The sequence below is a fragment of the Dreissena polymorpha genome, chromosome 7 (genome assembly GCF_020536995.1).
Source record: "Dreissena polymorpha isolate Duluth1 chromosome 7, UMN_Dpol_1.0, whole genome shotgun sequence".
NCBI lineage: Eukaryota > Metazoa > Mollusca > Bivalvia > Myida > Dreissenidae > Dreissena > Dreissena polymorpha.
The window spans coordinates 26,030,617-26,052,816 of NC_068361.1; the positions used below are offsets into that span (position 1 = coordinate 26,030,617).

At 34.7% G+C, this 22,200-nt stretch overlaps 1 protein-coding gene across 1 annotated transcript; it reads right to left on the minus strand.

Annotated features, from left to right (window-relative positions):
* Positions 1–2,366: 2,366 nt before the first annotated feature.
* On the minus strand, positions 2,367–3,356 carry LOC127839559 (uncharacterized). Its single transcript, XM_052367948.1, has one exon. It carries the CDS (start codon positions 3,354–3,356, stop codon positions 2,367–2,369), a length of 990 nt encoding a protein of 329 aa, XP_052223908.1.
* Positions 3,357–22,200: the final 18,844 nt, after the last annotated feature.

Below are 22,200 nucleotides of genomic sequence, written 5' to 3' on the forward strand. Positions count from 1 at the left end.
ATTAATGTTTCCAATCTTTGTTTATTGTTAGACCTTTGAACGCGGTAGTCTACCAGATTATTCATTACAGTAATGGCAGCGGGTCACGTGAAAGCCCATATGGCGGCAGTCAATTTATTATTTCTAGGATTGTCTATAAACCACCGGAAAGCATACAATAAATGTATAACTTATTTTACATTTAATACTTCACTATCGGTTTCTTATTATCTTCGATTTTTTTTTTATAATTTTAAAATTAGTAATTTTCTCCAGTAGATGCGTGCAGGGTTATAATGTTTAAAAATGTTCATATTATGAAATAAACTTAATAAAGTAAGTCTATTAAAATTACAACATAAAATGCATATTACATCTGCAATACTGAATACAATGTTTGTATAACTACTGAAAAATAAAGTATATTATTTTAAATAAATATTCACACGTGTTATATTTTTATAAATAATTTCTCCGACAGCTGTATAAACAAGTTTGTTTAATGAATGACATATGTTAAGATTTTGTATGTTGAAAACAACAGTCAGTAAAAATCTGGTTAAGATGATGATGAGTTCATAATGATGTCAGAGTTCATATAAAATGTATTTATGTTCAGATTAGGTTTTATAAATTGTTCTTCTTGTCGTCCAACAACATTTAGGACAGAGAGACACGTAACTAATCCTTTCGCATCCATGAATTATTTAAGGATAACATTATTGTTTCAAAGCCGTTTGTCTTTCTTTCTATAAAACATTTCTTGTTTTAAACACACAAAAATAATATGCTGATTGGTTTTGCTTTATTGAGCCTCAGACAATTACAATGAACTCGCTCTGCGTTTTACATGTACATTAAAATATTTTCTTGTTAAATGGTACAAATATTACATTGCTTTTTTAAGAATTGTGGTGCATCGACGGTAATATTTATTGTCAATGGAAAGCTTTGTTATAATTTTGGGTCAAAAATGAGTTTTGGAGCTCCATTAAAACGGTTAAAATTACAGTTTAAATATGGTTTGCATTTGTGCTTTGGTAACACTTCGTGTGTTTATTGTTTGTGTTCGGTGACAGAGTATACGGTTATTAGTCGATGTGTAGAATACAGATAATACTGCACAAACCACTGACTCATCAGCTGGAAACGGCCTATCATCAAGTGTTTCTATCCTTTAATCCCAGGACACAGGCAGTGGATCCGTAGTGTTGGCCAAACACTAAGGGTCAGTGGTTTAGCGTCCAGCACTTCTCCTCTCTCATCATCCACAGCCAGTTGGATGCTCTTTCTGCAGCTTGTCCAAGTCTGCCTACAGCCCTCTTCCTGTCACCTCCCTTGATCCCAATGTTGCTGAGCATTCGCCATACTGATTGGTCTGGGAATCCTCTGCACCTTATTACAACGGGGAACAGCCAGGCACTCCAACCACGACTTTTACACTGTTCTTGTAGCTCAGTGTACTTTGCCATTTTCCGCTCGTAGGCCTCATCACACCTAGTCTCCCAGGGTACAGTGAGTTCTATCATCACCAGTTTCTTGTGTTGTGTGTTCTGTGTTTTAAATGACACTGAGGATGAAAATCATTTTGTTTGTGTATGCCCTATGTATAATGATTTTAGAAAAAAATACATAAAAACAACTATTATATCAAACCATCTGTTTATAAATATTTGAATTTGTTAAAAACGGAGGATAAAATGGAACTTATTAATCTGTCACTGTTTGTCAAAAACGCGCTATCTATACGATCAAGACTGATAAATGATATGTCATAATATATTCATCTTCTGTAAACTTATAATGTATGTAATATATTACCAACTGCATTTGTAACAATCTTATTTTAAAAACCACGAGTTATGCTTTCTGTGGTTTTTGTGTGTATCTAACATATTTTTTCTGCTTATTTATTTTTTGTATAAAATCACGTGACAATATATATGTGCGATATATATATATAGACGATGTACTTTGTATAAGTCTTGAATAAAAAATCTGTCTGTCTGTCTGTCTGTCTTCTTGTCCTTGGGAAACCATATAACTATGTCTGGTCTCTGTGTGGTATGGACTATGTCTGGGAATACCAGCTGTTTTCCTAGGTCGACCTTCATCTCTCAACGCTCTGATTCATCACGGATAGATGTTGCTGCGGTTCTTGCCTTCTTGGCAGTTTGTCCTTCCTTGACGAATTTGATTGTTGGTACTGCCTTCTTGTTGGTAGGTCTTGTCTTCCTTCTCTCCCGCTCGAGTATGTCTGCTAGCTCCTTGAGGACCGTGTACTGCCTCCATCTGTAGCGGCCTTGTGTTAGCGCTGTCTGGCAAGATGGGAGGGTGTGCTGCATGGTTCCTGGTTTGTCGCACAGCTGACACTTTGGGTCTTTCACTTACCCCCATCTGTGTAGATTGACTGAAAATGGCAGCAGATCATATACGGATCTCAGTAGGAATTTGAGTCGTAGTGGTTCGTAGTGCCAAATGTCTACCCATGTCAGGCGTCGTCCTGTGGTCTGCCATTGTGTCCATGCGCACTGCCCTCCAATCCCGACTGCTCTGGTGCGCCTGTCTTCCTCTTCTGAAAGCTTGATCTCATGCTGGACCATTTGGCTTCTTTCTTTCTTACCGGCAGTGCTCCAGCGTTGTGGTTTTGTACTGTCCAGGCATTGTCTTCCTATAGCTGTGGTGCCTACGATATCTATGTGTCGTAGCCTGCTTTCTGCCTGGGCAACTGCCTGGCGTGCTGACCACTTTCGCCCTGTGCGTGTTTCGATGCTTGCCTTCCATATCATGTCAGCTGATGACTCTTTGAGGGTTACCACCAGTCTTCCTTTGGCAACCTTGAACTCTTTAACTAGTGAGGTCATTGGGAGTTGAAGTTGGTTGGTTCTGCCATACAGTCCAATGCTGGTGTAACTAGGAGGGACACCAAGCCATCTCCGGAGATGCCTTTTGATCACCCTCTCAATTCTTTCAACAGTGGTTGTAGCTATCTCGTACAGCATAAGGGGCCACATAAGCCTAGGTAGAAACCCATGTTGGTAGAGCCATGCCTTAAACTTGCCTGGAAGTCCTGTCTGGTCTATAAGCTTCAGGCCATCTTGGAGCTGGTTTTTGACTCTAGTGATGTTGTTAGTGTCCTTCAGGCTGGCGTCGTACCACTTGCCGAGGCACTTGACTGGACTGTCAATAATGGATGGAATGTCTTCCCCTTGCACCTGTTGAGTGAATTGTTTGGTGACCTTTCCCTTCTTGATGATCAGGCTCCTTGACTTCTTGGGTTTGAACTTCATTCTTGCCCATGTGACCGTGTCCTGTAGGGCTGTTAGTACCCAGCGGGCCTGTACATGTGTGGTGGTAGTGATGGTCAGGTCATTCATGAACACCCTGCTGGATGGGAGATGTATACCTGACGCTGTTTTTGTTCATCTGGTTTCCCTCTTCGCGGCATTGATGATCAAGTTCATGCCCATCACGAATAGTACCACTGAGATGGTGCAGCCAGTTACTATCCCCTTCTCTAACCTCTGCCATGGCGTTGTCTGGTCACCGATTGAGAATCGAAGCTGTATGCCATCCAAGTAGCCATTTATGATCCCCTGTATATGCTCTGGGATACGATAGTGCTTCATTTCTTCTTCAATAAGCTTGTGTGGTATGGAGCTATAGGCGTTGGCAAGGTCTAACCAGACGACTGTAAGGTCATTGTCGTTCACCTTTGCTTCACGGATGATCTGACCGATGGCACTGGGGTGTTCAATGCAGCCAGAGAAGCCCGGAACCCCCCCTTTCTGTACTGATGTGTAAATGTACTGATTGGTTGTCAGGAACGTGGTCATTCGTCTTGCCAGGACAGCGAAGAATATTTTCCCCTCCACATTCAACATTCGGAATTCGGTCACATGTTTGGAGCCCTTTTCCTTTGGAGTAAATATTCCCTCTGCATGTTGCCAACAATCTGGGACTTTTCCTTTCCTCCATATCACCTTAAGTAGGGTCCATGGTCTCCGTAATAGCATCGGGCACATCTTGTATACTTTATAGGGTATACCGTTTGGTCCTGGTGCGGAGCCGCTTCTTGTTTTCTTCACTACATCATATACTTCCTTCATTGTGGGTTCTTCTATGTTTAGTGCAGTTTTGGGTTCTGGTACTGGTTCAATTCTTGGACAGCTTCCTAATGGATTATCTCTCGCTGGATTGGAGTGCGTGTCCTTTAGATGCTGTTGTATCTCCTCCATACTGCTTTCAAGCTTCCCAGATTTCTCTTTGTCTAGGAGTCCTTTGGAAAACTTGTATGGATTGGCTATGAACTCAGCTCACCTCTTGGCTCGCTTCTTCCGCTTGTCTCGGAGTTGTTCTGCCTTACAAAGATCGGTCAGTTTCTGTCTGAGTTCCTCTTTAAGCAGCTGGAGTCCGGGTCTTTGCTCTATATTTGCTTTTTGGTAGGATTTCCTCAGTGACTTCAGCTCTTTCCTTATCTCTGTGATCTGTCGTTGTCTTCTATTTGGCTGTGCAGGGGTTCTGGTGGGTTTCCGTTTCACCTCACCAAATCGTTATTTGCCGATAGAGTGGACAAGGTTGGTCAGAGACTTCAATTTCTTCTTTACTGGCCCTTGGAGTGTTGTTTCCAGGATGGTGTTGAGGTATTCGTCGAACTGTTTCCACAGGTTCCTGTCACATGTCTTGGGCCATGTAATTCTCACCTTCTGAGCTGTGGCATTAGTATTGGAAGCTGTATTTCGGGTTTTGTGCTGTGCGTCTGTGTTTGGCCTCAGGTCTTCAGGAGTTCCTAAAAGCTCTAGAAGAGGGTCATCTTCTTCAAAGACGTCGCTGACTTGCGAGACAATATCAGGATCTGCTGAGTTGGTGCGTGGCTTCTCAGCTGCGAAGAGGTCCCCAGTACTGTGTGTTGAGTCCTGTCTAGGATCCTCCAACCTCTCACCAGATGTAAAATCTGAGCGTTGCCGCTGCCTTGCCGTGCTCCCGCATGCCGTTCTCCCTTGATGAATACCCAAGCCTCTAAGGTTCTTGCACACCTTTCCACATCTACACTTCACCTCTGCCTGTGTTCCGGTCAATGTCGATTGGACTAGCCGTGTCGTTGTCGTTGAATCCGTCTGATCGAGTCTCTCATCCTCCCCCCCCTCTCGGGAGACTCTGGGGGGTATTCTTCTGTATCGGAGTCTGTAGCTTGATAGTGGGTGTCTTCTCACGAAGACTGAAATCTGGGATGCTACCCCGTCATGTCCCGGGTCCAGTCTGTTCCTGGTGTCATCTGTCTCTCCAGTGTCACTGTTCTATTCTCAGTCGTCATCCAGTCTTTGCCCAGATATTTGATGTGTAGAATACAGATACTACTGCACAAACCACTGACTCATCACCTGGGAACTGCCTATCATTAAGTGTTTCTATCCTTTAATCAATAGTCAATGCATTATATAAATGATCACTTGCTTAGATAACATGAATCTATTCCAGGCGCAGCTTTAGTTACACCTTTGTTATTATGTTTGTACCCAGTAATGCAATTTAATATTATTTTGTTAAGATTTTAACCTATTAAAAACAATAATTCGGTATATCCTTCGTATTTAACCTATGACAAACAATAATTCGGTATATCGTTCAGTTTAAGGTTTGCATCTTACGTCTGATGTCGTTTTTAAACAATGTTACTGTCACAAACCTGCTGATTGATTTGTCTGAATGTGAAGACTCCTATTTTATACAACGCGTTTACAAGTGTGCGTGCTTGTTTCTAAGATTAATGACGAAGCGGCCATGGAAAGGCTGGCCGAGACGTTTTTCCGCATTAAAAAATAATAAAGCTGCTTTTGTTGTAAAAATAACTGCCAACATCGTATTTAAAAGGCAGTTCAACTTTGACATTAACAACGTAAGCAGTGAATTGTATGATATCATTTTCAATAAAGCCGAAGTCCCCAAAATGTGTTCTAAATTTTCAGGTTTTCGTACGAATCTGGATGTTGTGTAATACATTTTTGCGGTACAATTTTTATTTAATATTGTCTGCGTTTTAGAAACAATTGGTATAAACAAATTTATCATTTTGTATCAAAATACATCGAAAAGAATTATATACAGGACCATGCAAAAGTACCCAGAGGTTAGTACCTATAACAATGTATCCACTTTAGATAGTTTTATATAACATATATTTAGAAGGAACCATTCGATTTTTAACCATATTGATGGACTGCTGGATTTTGAAAAAAAGTATTTCATACGAATATCCAGACACATCTTGTAACCACTGCTACACCTGTACAATTTAGTTATGTCTATCCGAGTTTATCGTTCTAAGTGCTGGACTATTGTTTCTGCTTTATGTAGATTGAATGCCAAAATAGCCTGATTATAGGTGATACACGTGTTCAATATTATAACATCTGATCGGTCCAAATGGCGTTGCAATGTGGCGTCGTGGAAACCCATTAACGGGGTACAATAACCTTTTCACTGGAATCCCGATGTTGTAACCAACGCATGACCACAATTTGTTAACTGTACTCGGCTTAGACTAACACTTCCACAAATAAAAAAAATGTAGTCAATCACTTGTCTGGGTGAAAAGATGTCTGATGATTATGAAAATTATATGGTTGGTCGAAAAACGAAAAGAAACAACCAATAGGCTAGACGTTTGTTTAGCTTGATGTTTTACACGAATATCATATATTATCACATTTATGTACTGGTTTGCTTTTGAAATAAAAACACATTTCGAAAACAGACACATTCAATTAAAACACTGTGATCTTATTGTTGGTTTGGTAAAAGGGAAGCTGTCATGTATCAAACATTTAGTACTTTATATAAAAAAAAGTTAATGTATCCACCGAGGGCACCAATTCTGCAATATAGACACAGCATTTATTTGTCTACTATCACATGCAAGCTGCATACACCAACATACGTTGAGTGTCGAATCGTTTCTAAATGAAGATGAGAAACCCCACATACATACACGGTTTAAAATCCATGTACTTTATATACGAGTCAATGTGCGACCTGATTAGAAAATAAAGAAATTAGAGAAATAGATGTGATCTAAAAATTATATTGAAAATGTTAATTTAAATTAAATGATTCATCACAGTAAGTGACATCACATCTGAATCAGAGCTTCATACAAAAGATATATCAATAAATTTACTGTGGCATAGCAGAAGCATTTCCAAACAACAGCTAACAGCTGAAGTAATGCGACCGTTACATTAGGCTTATGTTCATTATTGATCTGTCGAACAATAAAATAGCCACTATTTTACGATATCAAAATATCACATTGTCAATAAGAAATAGAAACAAGCATCCGGCCATTTTCGTCCAATGCATTTGCTCGATCAATATTGGCCATTAGGCACCTCGATTTGCGGGCTTGATTACGCGAAATGGATAAATGTTACGAAGTTGTCGTTATGCATGTAATTACTAAAAGGAATAATACATCTTATGGAATCGATGACGTTCTGAAATAATCAATCACACAGAGCGTATGTAATGCCGTCAAAGTATAATCAACGCTTTCAAGTTCGTGAGTTGACAGATTTTAATCCCCTTCTTAGCCACAGTAAATAAATTCAGAATTTGCATATCATATTCTTCACCGTTAAAGTGATTACCAGGAAATAAGCTTATTTTAATAAACGTTTTACATGGTGTTACATACATTTGTAAAATATAAGTGATTCAACATTTCAGTCGAATTTAGCAAATCTTAAATTGTGTCATTGTCATGTGTGGGTTTGCTGGTTTGCTGTGTGTCTTATTTCCGCAGCAACTGTTATGTTGCCTTGAATAAAGGATCTCATATATTGATCAGAATCATTCTAGCTCGGGAGCCCGGGTATTCTATTTTATTATAATTATGTATAAACATGTCTATAATTGTATGTTATGGGACATCTTTTCTTGCAAAATAACTAGCCGGCGATATCTACTCATCGTGCATGCCATTCACAATGCAGGCAAACAATCAGATGGTATTTCGGATAATACGAATATAAAATTAAATAACTTCAAATTGCTAAAAGATTCAACACCCATGCAATCAAACCACACATCAAATTCGTATTTTAAAAATTGAGATAAAGATTTAGTCCGGCCTCAAGAAATAATTGTTCTAACCGTCAAATGACAGCGAAACAAACATTCAAAACGCCTAAAATTACATAATTATTATATCTTATTATTCTGACATTGCAGTGTGGATGGTTTCATTAAAACATCTACAAACGTATGGTAAACATTTTTACCACACCATTTTAAACACTACCTAACAAAATGGAATTGGAAAATATTAATTAGTCCATACAAACAACAGCAACAACAACAACAACAACATTAACGTATTATAGTATTTACATAAGAGTCATTAAGGTTCAGATGGCTCGTAATGTCACATTTTTGATTGGCATATGAAATAATTTAATTCATCTTGTAAAGGCTTTTAGTTTTTGATGTCAACTTATCAAAGGTCAATGTCAAGTTTGAATGGGCTTAACCATGACATGTGTTTTAATATGCTAGCTTTAGATCTCTTTACTAATAATTATTGATACATTAGAAAAAAGGAAGAAATCTTTGAATTTCGATGTTTTAAATCAACTGCCCAAACGTTATATCTTCTTGAGAAGATTGTCTGAACGTAAATGTGTTCCCAATTAATTTTGGTGCGAATGGTTAGGAACAAAACAAAGAGCTTACTTACAACATCTGACGCTTATCTTATTGTGAATACATAGCGTCTTATGTTCTAGGTTTCTAAAGTCAATCTTATGGTTACATGTTGTGGACATTTCGTGATGCTACTTTTGCAATTTGACAATAATTATTGTTGTTACATTAATATTAGTATGGTATAGCTACCTTCAGAATCATAACGCAAGACAATGGAATTTTGTGTAAAAATTTATATAAAAACTACCTTTTGTCCTCGGTTTTATCTGTAAACAAGACCAGTTCTCACACAACCTACCGAGTAAAATAACATTTTGCATGGAAACACCCATGTTGTTGAAAACTTACTCAACCACTTCCATATCACTTATAGTAAAACTACTTTAATGAACATGATGAAATTGCATAATAATCGGACTTAGATAAGATATTTATATAAAATATTGTGACCATTCAGTTATTAATATTTAATTAATAATGTTGTATACTACATTTGTAAACGCGTGTTATTTAAAATGTTTTTTTGCTGCTATGTTATTTTTCTTTAGTTCGGATAGTTGATATTACATAACTTAAATGTGTAATTATTCGAACGGGTATATAATTTGCTCTCTAAAAAAACGCAAAATAACTTCAGTATAGCATCCACAGAAATACCTCATATAGGGAAGACGTCCGTATGATTTCGGTCAGACTTTTTTATTGTAGTAATTTAAATTTGTATCAGCAGGTTCGTTTTATCTTTGAAAAAGATCAGGACGTACAGCAATATCCGCATTATCTCGCCAGAGTTGTGTCTGTGCAACTACGATATGTTTGTGACAAATTATGATAAAGTCATACTTTATACTTCCAACAGCCATACTTTGTCATCTTTTTATTGGACGCAACTGTCTATAGATTATAATCATCATTTTAAAACAACAAACAGGAAAGCTGCGCACTATATCTGTCTAGACTAAACTGCCTTTTGTAAATGATGTATCAAAAGTATCATGATATACTGGCTGTCGTTCCGAGTTTGTTACATAAAGAGACTATTTTGTTCATGTTTATTTTCAAGTATTAATGTGAAATCATCATACGAAAGTATCCAATACGTTGATTGTTTTGATGCATTCTGCATTCGATTTAATTTTGGCTTACAATTGCGAATCACTGTCTACTCACCAGAAAAGGAGCAACATAGTAAGCGTTGTCCTAAAATATATTAGAAATGGTATTTAACTCGATTCAAACACATTTACAAACTGTAAAACGATTACATACAATACTTATAGAATTGCCGCAACACTGTACAGATAATTCGTATAAGTACAACGCTAATGAGTTTATATTACCACCGAATTTAACCAATTATATAAAAGCCGATGACACACAATTCGTAAGGAGACATGAATGTGTTATACAATAGGGTGTCGTAGACATGCGAGTATTGACAGAATTCAATTAATATAATCACATTAACCATCGCAAACATCATTATACAATGAATAAAGCACATACTTAGTTCATTAAGTTAAGACGAGAACATCTATTGTTATTATATTCAATCAAAAAAGACGTTTGGATGTCATCGTTCTATCTCATGATAATTCACCCAAATTTCATGCAATAATTCTGTAAATTCAATTCCATATTATTTGTATATAAATATAGAACATATATTTCTTGAAAAACTATTCATTATTGAATTTATTTAGTTAACAAGATGAACATTTATGAGTTCTTTTACAATGAAATTTTACTTATATGTTAATTAGTTCCTTTTAAATTGATTTTTATGCAGCTTATTTACAGATGTATATTTCAAACACAACTGAGGAAACATGTATTCGAAATACATTTTCTTACAGCATACACAGTTTAAAAGCAAAGTAAGTATATAATATATTATTGTTATTTAATCGTTTATTTCTGTGCATTAAGGCCCATCAGAAATCCTTTATGTGTCTTTACTTATGAACTGCACGCGTTAAATAAACCTGGAAAATGCGTAGATATATTTTGTAATATCCGATTAATTAAGTTAAACATATTGTCTGTATTAAGGTTATTGCCAGCGGTTACACGTTTATCATTTGTGAAAGAAGTATCATCTGTTAAATTATTGCTTACAATTTAATAGTTGAATATTTTATTTAAAAAATAAAGCATTCTGATTTGAACGAAATGCTGATATCCGGTTTCAAAGTCTCACAAAACTTAAGTGTATTCATGTTTTCATTTTTTTGTTTCAAACACAAGAAGCAAAACTAAGTTCTTGCAATGTATAACAAAATACGACGTTATTAATCTTGTACTTGTAAGTATCTAGCACAATGATTATACCATATCGCATTTAATGCCATAACGACTTGAACCATAATCATTTCTTTCGATGCAAACGTCACAGGAAAGAATATAAAATGCAAACTCTCTGACGCATAAAGCTTCTGCACGGTGAAATAATCATATAAATGGTTAGTTAAAGGCAGCGACATAACTGCTCACTTAAAAGCTAACTCCAGACGATGTATTCACTGCGTCAACTGTCGGGCACATGAACAAACTTTGAAATTTTCGTGTAACGAAGATAATCCCAAACACAAGAGTTACAAAATAGTCCGTTTTTTATGGACGATTGAAGTTGAATGCCGATCACCAAATAAAGATTGTGTTCATTGTTTTACCAACTTCATATAAATGAACAACAATACCTACCGGTATAAGATAACGTACAAGAGAACAAACGACGGAAAACCGACGATCACATACAACATACGCAAACAATTTAGTAAGAAGAAAACACAGTAACATACAAAAAGACGAATCCACCGTTCTGTGTGGAATCAACAAATTGCTTATGTGATAAAACTACAAAATGGTGGTGTCGTGACTGAAACATAGTAAATAAGTGTTTATGAAGGTAAAATCCATGTCTACCTTTACGATAATGTCGTTATAATACGCATAACTGCGATGAAATATAAACAAGTAAAAATCTACTTGCATAGGCATGCAGTCAATCTAATCGTCACTCAGGGCTCTTTCTTTACATATTCACAACATCGGTCTCACAAACATCTGGAATTCAAAAATGGTTCTGCTCCGTTGTTAAGTATGGAAAACATATTGTAATAATGGGTCCCTATTCTAATGCTGGTCACGACGTATCCCGTTTTTGGTATTCCATAACAATGATTAAACAAAACATCCAATTTTATTTTATGTAGATCGTGGGTAGCGCTTCGTTAAAAATGGGCAACTCCTAACAAGGCTTTAGAAACGCTTCAAAACTACATAGAAGTATTACTTTTCCGTATGTTTGAAGTAACGAAATTGTTCCTTTCCCAAGGAATCCAAAACAATATATCGCATGTGATTAAAATGTTAGATTGTAGTATTGTTGATTGCAAAGTGACTAACGCATTATCAAGTTCGAGTGTTTCTTATTCGCTACGTTGATTATTTATTTCATCGGATTTTTGTATTATTCCTCTAGTTCTAACCTAAAATAACGCATATATGCCCTCAGTTTAAAAGGCTCCATGCCACCAAAGCTACATGGAGAACAAGTAGTTAACAATTATTGGTCAATTTTATAATGATGGTTCCATATTCTTATGCTGGTTACCGCGTACCGGACTAAGACAGGCTCTTTATTGGTATTCCAAACAATACTTATACGAAAAATCAAACTTTAGTTGATGCAGCTCCTATATAACTTATGTTTGTTAAATCAGGGACATGGATGATGCATGCTTGCACGTGGTTATCGGTCAAAGCAAGATGATTATCACGTTTGGCCCTGCAGGACCAAATGTTGATAATCGATATCGGAGCTGAAGCACGTGACGTTACGGCCAACGCGTTACGTAATATTAAAATGTCGTCCGAATTCAGTCTCAGCCAACGGCGATCAATACAATTAACCACAACTCAACTTAATAATAGGACATAATAATAACGACACGTAGAACACAGTTTGGATAATACAAATATCGATTGAAACTGAAACTCTTCTGTACATTGGAAATATGCCTCCATTTGAGCTTTGACAGGATTCATCGAACAGCAAAATTTATAATATAAGTAACACTTACCTCGACAACTTAAATTCGATGTTTATAATAATGAAATAACAACGATGTGCTAGTCCGTCCTTTTTTATTATTCCATCCGTTATTTAAATAGATGTTAAATCACACTTTTTGAAACGATTGTATCCAATGCTAACCGCTTTCACCAAAAAACACGATTAACGAAATCGAATGACTTGTCGGAGCGATTACACAAAATTGATTCCTAATAATGCATGCCAAACACACAATCCGAAAAAGTTTTGGATTCGTTCGATGTTAAAAAATATTTAACTGTTAAATATAAATCCTCCACGACGGAATTGTTGTCCCTAATATCCAGAGAGTCTAGCTTAAACTGTGTTTTGTCACAGAAATTACGTCACATGAGATTCGTCATAAATTGCGTGATCAAATGAATGAAAATTAAAATACGAAAACTGGTTCTGTAAAAAAAGTATAGTTAACGGGGATTAAGTATTAAATACGTTAATACCACTACGGCCTTCGGGGCGATTATATATATATATATATATATATATATATATATATATATATATATATATTCAAACAACATTCTCTAAATTTAATCTACCCTTAATATACCTAATATGCAAATTCACATATTAACTTCTCAAGGCTTAAACTGAGTTATCTTACAAGATCTTACCATTTAAAGCCAAGTAATGTAGAACGTTATCAAATATATAAAAAACAGAGACGGCCTCTGGACCGGACCAAATAGCCTTTAAATTAAGTCTTATATTATTCATGCATGTTTGCGAATGTATTGTAGCACATGTAAATGTAATGAGATTGAGGACACTTATCACGTTGCCCAATGTATACTGAACAAATAACAAAACAATCTTCTATGACAATTTCCCCAGATTCCAACCAATTACTATGAAATTCACTGACATTCAATCATTTTCAGTTTTTCATCCGAGATAGATAATAGTATATATACAAATAGCTACACACATGTTGTTTTAACTAACAATATTTTGTAAACGATATATTTCAATGTGACGTCATACCAATTGATGAAGTAAACAAAACACATGAAGCTATAGTTGGAAAGTACGTTTGTGAGTTTGTTCACTTGCATAATAAAGTCTTTTTAATACGTCATTTCTTGAGCTGACAACAAAAAACCATCAACGATACTTACGTCAATTACACAATACTTAAGAATGATCTTCATTTATGGCAATAGTTGTTTGCTTCACGATATTACAATTCTGTCAATTCTTGGTTGTTATACGAGACGGGGTATTTATAGCGATGACAAGTTCATTTGCGCTGGAAACTTTATCCATAGCGCAAGGATAATTAGTTTTCTTTCAAACCAATTCTCCAAGGAACGTGTCAAAAGCTTCGTGATTTATTACGTGGTATTAGAGAATATTTACAGCAACACATGATGCTGACCTCTATACATATTTTCCTCAGTCAGTAGTTTCACATCGGTTGGTTGAATACATTGTATACGGACTTTTTCATTCTTTGACATATTTTTAAATTTCCATTTCGCTAAACAATCATCAAGTTCATCCTTAAGATTCTGTCTTTGAATACACGGGCATTAATTTAATTAATATGAGAACATACTATTTTATTTTGATAGAGGAATTAGTTTAGTGATGCATAACATGTATCAGTTTTAGTTATTTATTTCACTCAGTTGTACCGCTAGAAGATGATCATTGTTTCAGCATCATATGCTGGAATGTTGTGGAAACATATGTGTCACTATGTAGTATATATGATCGTAGGCGATAATACAATAGATAAATGCAAACTTAAATATTTAACGAAACAGTTTATGCTTCACTTCTTTATATTGTGAATAAGTCCGCATATACTATGCATTGAGAAATATATCTTGTTCGTAATTGTTAATATAAACATTTCCTGGGATTTTGCTCAGTAACAGTGAGACAATGAATAAGAGGAAATATATAAAATGATGATAATGATTATGCCATATAAACGGACATTGCCATGAAATCGAAATATTTTATCATTTGTACGGTGTAAACAAAGTAGGCAACTTCAATATAGAGTTTTGCGGCGAGATAGCATCACATATTGTAGGCATAGAAAAGGTCAATGTTTGGCGCATCAACGAATTTGCGACATCTGTTTATAAAGCATGTTGCCTTAATGCGATAGTAAGTAATAAAGTCATGCTTATGGACCTGGATTACCAATACTTGTCAATAACAAAAGTTACAGTGGAATTCAGGGTATATGTTATGTATAAATATCGTATGTTATGAAAAGTATTCCTGTTGAAGTGTAATTCTATTATTATACACGGAACTATTGTAGTTTACGATGATTTTTTTTCTCATTCAAGAGATATGATACTCACGAGTTATCGGCATCCAGTATACAATGTTTGTATTGGTGAAAATCTTCTAGAGTTAAGACTTGCTGATTGGGCTTACCTAGAAATACAAGTATTGAAGCATAGTTAGATTTTTAATTCATTTATTAACATATGTTATCATACATCAAGATGTATTGTCCCCGTTTACTAGAACTGAACTAAATTCCAATGAAAGTATCTTACTGTTCAATAGCTTAAACCGAATATGCACAAGCAATTTTGCCAATTGTATAACAACATATTGAATAAAACACGCATGAATATGTTAAACATATTTGACAAACGAAAAACTGCATATGTACTGTATGTTATGCTCTCATCAGTCGATGAACGCTGATGTAGTTGCACTTATTTAATGTGTTTTAATTGGATCACATCGCCTTGGTGTTGTGATGATATAACTCATTTTATTTTCTTAAAACCCGTATGAGGGCAACCTATTCCGAAATCAACGCCGTAATTAAATACAAACGACCAGCTATATCATATCCATATAACATTTATTTATAAAAGAAACTTCATATGAATAAATCTGTAATGTTTGACGCTATGTTTGGTTTAAGACGTTTGTCGTACGACTAGTGATTTATGATAAGACCGCGTGCATATTACAAATGGGTTAAATGTGATTGTTAAATACGGCTATGTGCATTAAACAATAATTTTTTAAAATGTATTTTTATGTTAAATATGTTTTCAATATTTAGTAGTAATTAGAGAAGTTATTTGATGCTTACGTGTATGTGCACATTGCGATTCTCTGTCTTTGTGTGAACCAACAACAATACAAAAATCCCTAATGAAATAAATCTCAAGCACTTAGTTGTTATAACGTATTCGAATACTACAATGCGATAACAGTAAATACAATTAAGTATGTACGTGTTTACGTTTTCTTTCAACAAGTTTACTTGTTTTATAATTAGATATGAATACTACGAAACTAATGCGGCATCATATAAGCACGTTTATAAGTCATGCTCGCGAACAAAATACACACATGTGGGCTTTTGAATACAAAAATCGACGAATTTTATTGCGTAAATATATCAGTGATTGTTTCTTTTGCTTTGACAAGTTTATCGTTTCCTATATGCACGATGAGCAAAATATTCATTAAAATAGCATAGCATGACAACAAGAAAATGCTATGTAATGCTCCAGTAGTGTCATTATTCGTGTATAGAATGACTTAGATCTTTTGGCATGTTACAACACATTAATGTCGCAATCCTTCTAAATAACTAAAATATGAAACTTAAAATAACCGGCTATTTCGATCTTAGCTGGAGATGCTTTAACGGACACATTTGTAGTTGTCATTAGTTCCGATAATTGTTCACAATTATCCGGGTATACAAATTCAAAAGTAGCATCTCATCCGTTTTACGTCCAAAAATAATCATCTGCCATTAGGCAATACTTTCCTCTAGAAGTCATTCCAAGTACGTTTCTTTAGATGACAGGTCTATTTATTAAGATATATTTACCTACGCGTACACATAACTTATTTTTAATTGATCTTTGTGATTGTTTCCACACAATGTATCAAATTATTTGTGAATGGCTACAATCTGAATGTTAACCAGAGGCAAACACATTATCAAATGTACAAGCGTTGATACAATTGTCTGTGCATAATGCACGAATTCCATACTGAAAACTTACTCTTACCAGCACTCATGATTGTTAATTTGTGTTAACATGTAAAGTGCACAATATATGTTACATAGTTTGCATTTTAACTGTTTATTGTGTGTGAAATATATATATTTATTATCAATATTTACTTATATGCCGTTTACAGTAGAAAGAATGTTGTAACCTATAATTAATCGACGAGTGTTTAATACTAACCCATATTGACGATTATGGTCGACATTTATTTCAACGGAAATAACGTGACTTATTCATTAACAATTTTTGACAACTGACTTTTGAGGCTATACAAATTATGGTAACTAGCGTGTAACTTTAAAAGTTGCTTTATCTACAGGAATGTGCCAATCAACAGCGTGCAATAAAACCCACAGTAAATACTATGCTGATTCATGTTTAATAGTCCTAACTTAAATTTGCAACATAGCTATTACCAAAATTTGCAACATTCGGTGTTTTATCAACTTCGCTCTTTTTTTCATTCGTCTTTTTTGTCTGATTTTATTTTTGAAATTGGTCCTTAATATGGTACCAATATTATTTCTAGGCTTTCCGACCATTTTTACATATTTTTTAATAGTTTGACTGTGATTCATCACAGTATTAACCATATTTATTAAAAGCTAAAAAATGACGTACTAAATACAATGCCATCTGATTTTTTTTTGGAAATTGATATACAAATTGTCAAAGTTTACAAGTTAAGTGTTTTATAATGTTTTGAATTGACATTACATGTTTTCTTTATAAGCTAAGTTTTACATTCATTACATATTTTTTGAGTGAGGCACATTCTTGTTTACAATGTTTAATTGACCGTTGTTAACAACATAGGTTGTTTCGCCTTCCGTACTGTCTTCGACGAGTTTAAGTAAACTGTTTGGCTTGTTCAAACACATGCTTATATTGATTGGTTATAAAATTCCAAAATTGATCAACTGAAACGTGTCTCAGTAATTGATAACTCGTCAATAACTATTTGACCTATAACAAGATTTGTATTCAATATGTCGAATGTAATTCCTCATAGGTTGAAATAAAAAAAGTTTTACGTAAAAACCCGATATGTTATGGCATTTGTCTTCCATAGCGATAAATACATGTCACTAGTGATGAATTAGCAATTGTGTTTATTTTGTGTTGATGTAAGTATGGTTTTATAAAGGACAATTCCAGATAAGAATGCGACATGTAAACGTATTGTTTTTAAATTTCTGTTCAAACCAAAAGCACTCTGATTTGTTTCATGTTACTATGTTTATTTTTTGGAATTTCACTTCTTGTTAAAATGTGTGTTACACTTCAAAATCAAAATATTATTTTGTTTGATTATTTTCCCCCGCCATGGGCGGAAGGATATTGTTTTGGCTTTGTCCGTCCGTCATTCTCTCCGTCCATCCGGATCTGCTTGAGCCGATGTCATTGAAAGTTGCTTTGAGTGAATATACCGACAAAAGGATAGTTTAAACATATTTATTTCAAGCAATGCACTTTTGTTTACATATAATTACAACAATGTTTATAATACGTACATGTTCGAATAGGATAGGAACGAAAGACAAAGTCTTATAGAGTTCTTCTCCCTATACAATAATAGTTTCATGTTGTCAAGCGAACATATTTGGATGTACATGATTTAAACAATAGTAACATAATGGTAAAAAAAAGGAAGACTCCGTATATATAGTTTCAAGTGTGAAATACAGATAACGGATTGACAATTGAAAAATGTAGGAGAGAAAGTAGCAGAGGTTTGGGAAGAAAGGAGATGTTTTGAAAGGCTTGTTGTGTGAAAGGGGAGAAGAAGGGTTCAGAGTCGTTCTGTAGCATATTACGAATCAAATCGCTTACTCATGGAAATAAATTTATGAACTGCATCAGCTATTTTAGTATTGATTCAGTAGTCACAAGTGGTGTCTCCATAAAATATAGTTTCAATGGAGGGGAAGTAATACATCGATATTGAGTTTATAAGTTTACCGCGAATATGTTCATACTGAGTGCATTCAAGAAAGTAATGCGACGTCGTTTCATTAAGTCCGCATATACATAACGGAGAGGAAATAGTATTGCGTCTGAAGAGATGGTCATTTAAGGCGCTACACTTTGTTCTTAAGTGCGTGTTTAACATTTGAGGGCGTCTTTCACTGTAGGAAAATAATGGATTTGGAATCGGTCGATCTGTGTTAATAAGCCTTTTGAAGGAATGGATCGATTCAGCGTTCTTAACGTCATCGGGAAGATTATTCCATTCAGATACAGTAGATGGTAAGAACGAATTCGAATACAGTGATGTTCGCGCTTGAATTGTTTGGAGATTAGACGCATTTCTTAATGAGTAATTGCTACGCGATCCAACTGTTGCGGGTAAAAGGGATTGTAAGTAGTTTGGTACATTGCCAGAGTACATTATATACATTAATATTAATTTACGTTTGTGTCTTTGTTGACTGATAGTTTCCAATCCTAACTCATTATACAGATCTTCTAATGAGACGTAACGCGTTCAACCAGATACTATTCGCGCTGCTTCGCTTTGGATTTTGTCAAGTTCATCTTTTTCATATTGCGAACAATTATCGAAAACAGCGATAAAAGGATAGTACACGTCTAATACCGTCACAATCCAATTGCAAATACGGAGTTATTGTCCTTTTGACTTGAAAACAAGAATCCATTCGTGTACGGGGCCACAACTTGCAACTACTTTGGCAGATCCCATTGAAACTTAGTATAGGTGATTATATATGGATATGAGGATGAGAGCATCAATATGCGACGCCAACAATTTATCACTAACGGAGTTTTTTCCCCATTTTATACTTGAACATATATTTGTTATATGATTGTTCCTGTATCTCCAATACCAGATAAGTCATAGCCATTTAACTTACCACAGTGCATTCGCAACTATCTGTTGCTTAGTCATATGAAATACCAATATCTCCATACGCATGTTCAAGGTCCCACATTGGGGTAAAGGATACAAAATTATTCATAATTTAGCCATGACTCCACTTTGCATCAGGGATTCTGTAATAACTTTCTCTCTTTACCTAGCAGTGTGTCATGGTAAAGCCTTAAGTTTCAATGGTAACATACTGACGATTTCTGTTACACATGTTGATTAAATAAGTATTATTTTTTTAAGATTTTATCATACATCAAGGTTCTCAATAATCTGGTACAAGACATATAATCCTAGATGCAAGGTCAGAGTCACCGATTGATGTGAAATATCCCAAATATGATGAATTATTAATAATTAAGTCTTAACTTCACAATTTATCAAGGATTATGTAATACATTTGAAAATGTGTTATTCTTTATTCTGCAGTTTGTCGCAAACATCAAGGCATTTGCACCCATCCATTAACACGATTTATATTGCGATGAATATCAATTCAACGAATTATTTTGTTTTAACAGATATAAAAGAAAAATCTTCTGTGAACGACATATATATACTTTTCGCATAAATGGCTGGAGCAATAATATAGTCCAATGTACGCCTGTTGAATACACTCTGTCGATGTATGTCCACTTTTTTATGTTAATATAATAAAATTATTCATTAAATAGATGAATCGATGATGAAATCGGTATTGATCCATATGAAAAGCTCGCTGTTGAGGGCAACACTATTCATAGCACGAAGGCAATTGGTGTTTTGTTTAAAAATACTTTAATGGACATTTACAACAAATCATCATTTTATTACCGGGTCGAAGATTGGTTACATACTACTATAACATTGATCTTCTTCGAAGGATATCTTGAATCTTATACTGGTACGTAGTTACCAGAATATACACATGCAACAAGTGATTTTCACCACAAGAATTCCATTACTTGAATGGGCACGTGACAAGTGTTAATGTGTGCCTTAATTCAAAGGATTCAAATATATATAATAAAACGCCAGCACTATTATTGGGATATGAATTCTTAACACCTATTAGTCTTTTTTTCATAAACTCCGAACCACAATTTGCACAACACATAACAACTTGTCGTGTGTTTACTGATATACTCGATTCAGCTTTTGAACATAAGATTCGTTCATCACACTTGGTGTTTTAATCAATATCAACATGATAATGTGTTAAATGACGCGGGCATATTAACATAGTCTAACACGTGTCCATAAATTATTTTGATTGACGACTGTGCAAAATGGGTCCGCTAAGAAAAATGTCGAATAATGTTTTTAAAAGAAGACCTTTTAGATAGATATAAATAATGCCAATATAGATGCACATAAACAAAATGCGTTATACTAAGTTAAGCTCATCACGTGAACAATGTAAAAGATATCCAAGCAAAATTAATTTACGTTTCGTTTCGCCGCAATAAGAGCTTAAGTCTGTTAGAATCAGTTATCCCAGAGCTCCTGTAAATAGCCACTATGTATTGCTTTTATGTGCGTTGTTTTAGAGGCATACCTTATGGTTCCTTAGAATAAAGATTATTAATAAATTATATTTAGAGTGTATGCATATTGCTACTATTTTTAACAATAAGGCAAATGTCTCCCCGAAAATGCCAAGCAACACTAGGACATAAAAACCTATTCCACAAATCGTTTTATAATGACATATTTCCTAATACTTATTAGTTTTGCGTAAAAGTCCCGCTTACCACAAAATCCATTATTATATTAGATAAACATAAACGGCGCAATGGGTTGAACACACTCGTGAAGAATAGTTTCAGTTTTTTGTCATACAATTATTATAATTCACTTGCACAGTGCGTGTAACTTACATGAAAACACAAACAGAAGCGTTCCAACAACCGTTGCAGTAATTCTTAAGAGTATGCAAGGAAATATATCTATTACCAAAAACAAATGCACGTTAAAGGTTTTGACACTGAAACCTTATTCCTTAAAATGTTTATGGCAAACATATTTTTTTCCAGGAATTTCAATGTCTTTGTTCTGTTAACGCACATCTCATAATATATATGCCAATGTTTATATAAAAAAAAGTTTTTCTTTATTATAATACACCTGACTCTGGAAGGGTATTATATGGGTTTTAATGAAAATTCGTATCACATACACGTAAAATGGCAATATACTGATGAAATATAACTAGAAGTGTTTGTCATATCAAATACCAAGATTTATTTCGTTGTTTAATCCATTTTTACGTTAATATAAAATAACTAACATAACCGAATAGTTTTGCTCGTGAAAGTTCGATGCTTGTTAAAACTCGAAAATTTCTATTCAACATTAGTTGTATTGACATTAATTGAAAAACATATTTTGAGCTTGGATTATATGGAGCTTTGCGGTGGTCTTCAGGAATCACTTTATAGTTGTATATGTATTTATGTATTTATATGGGTCTTAACATAAATATATGATATATGCATTAAAAAATAAATTAA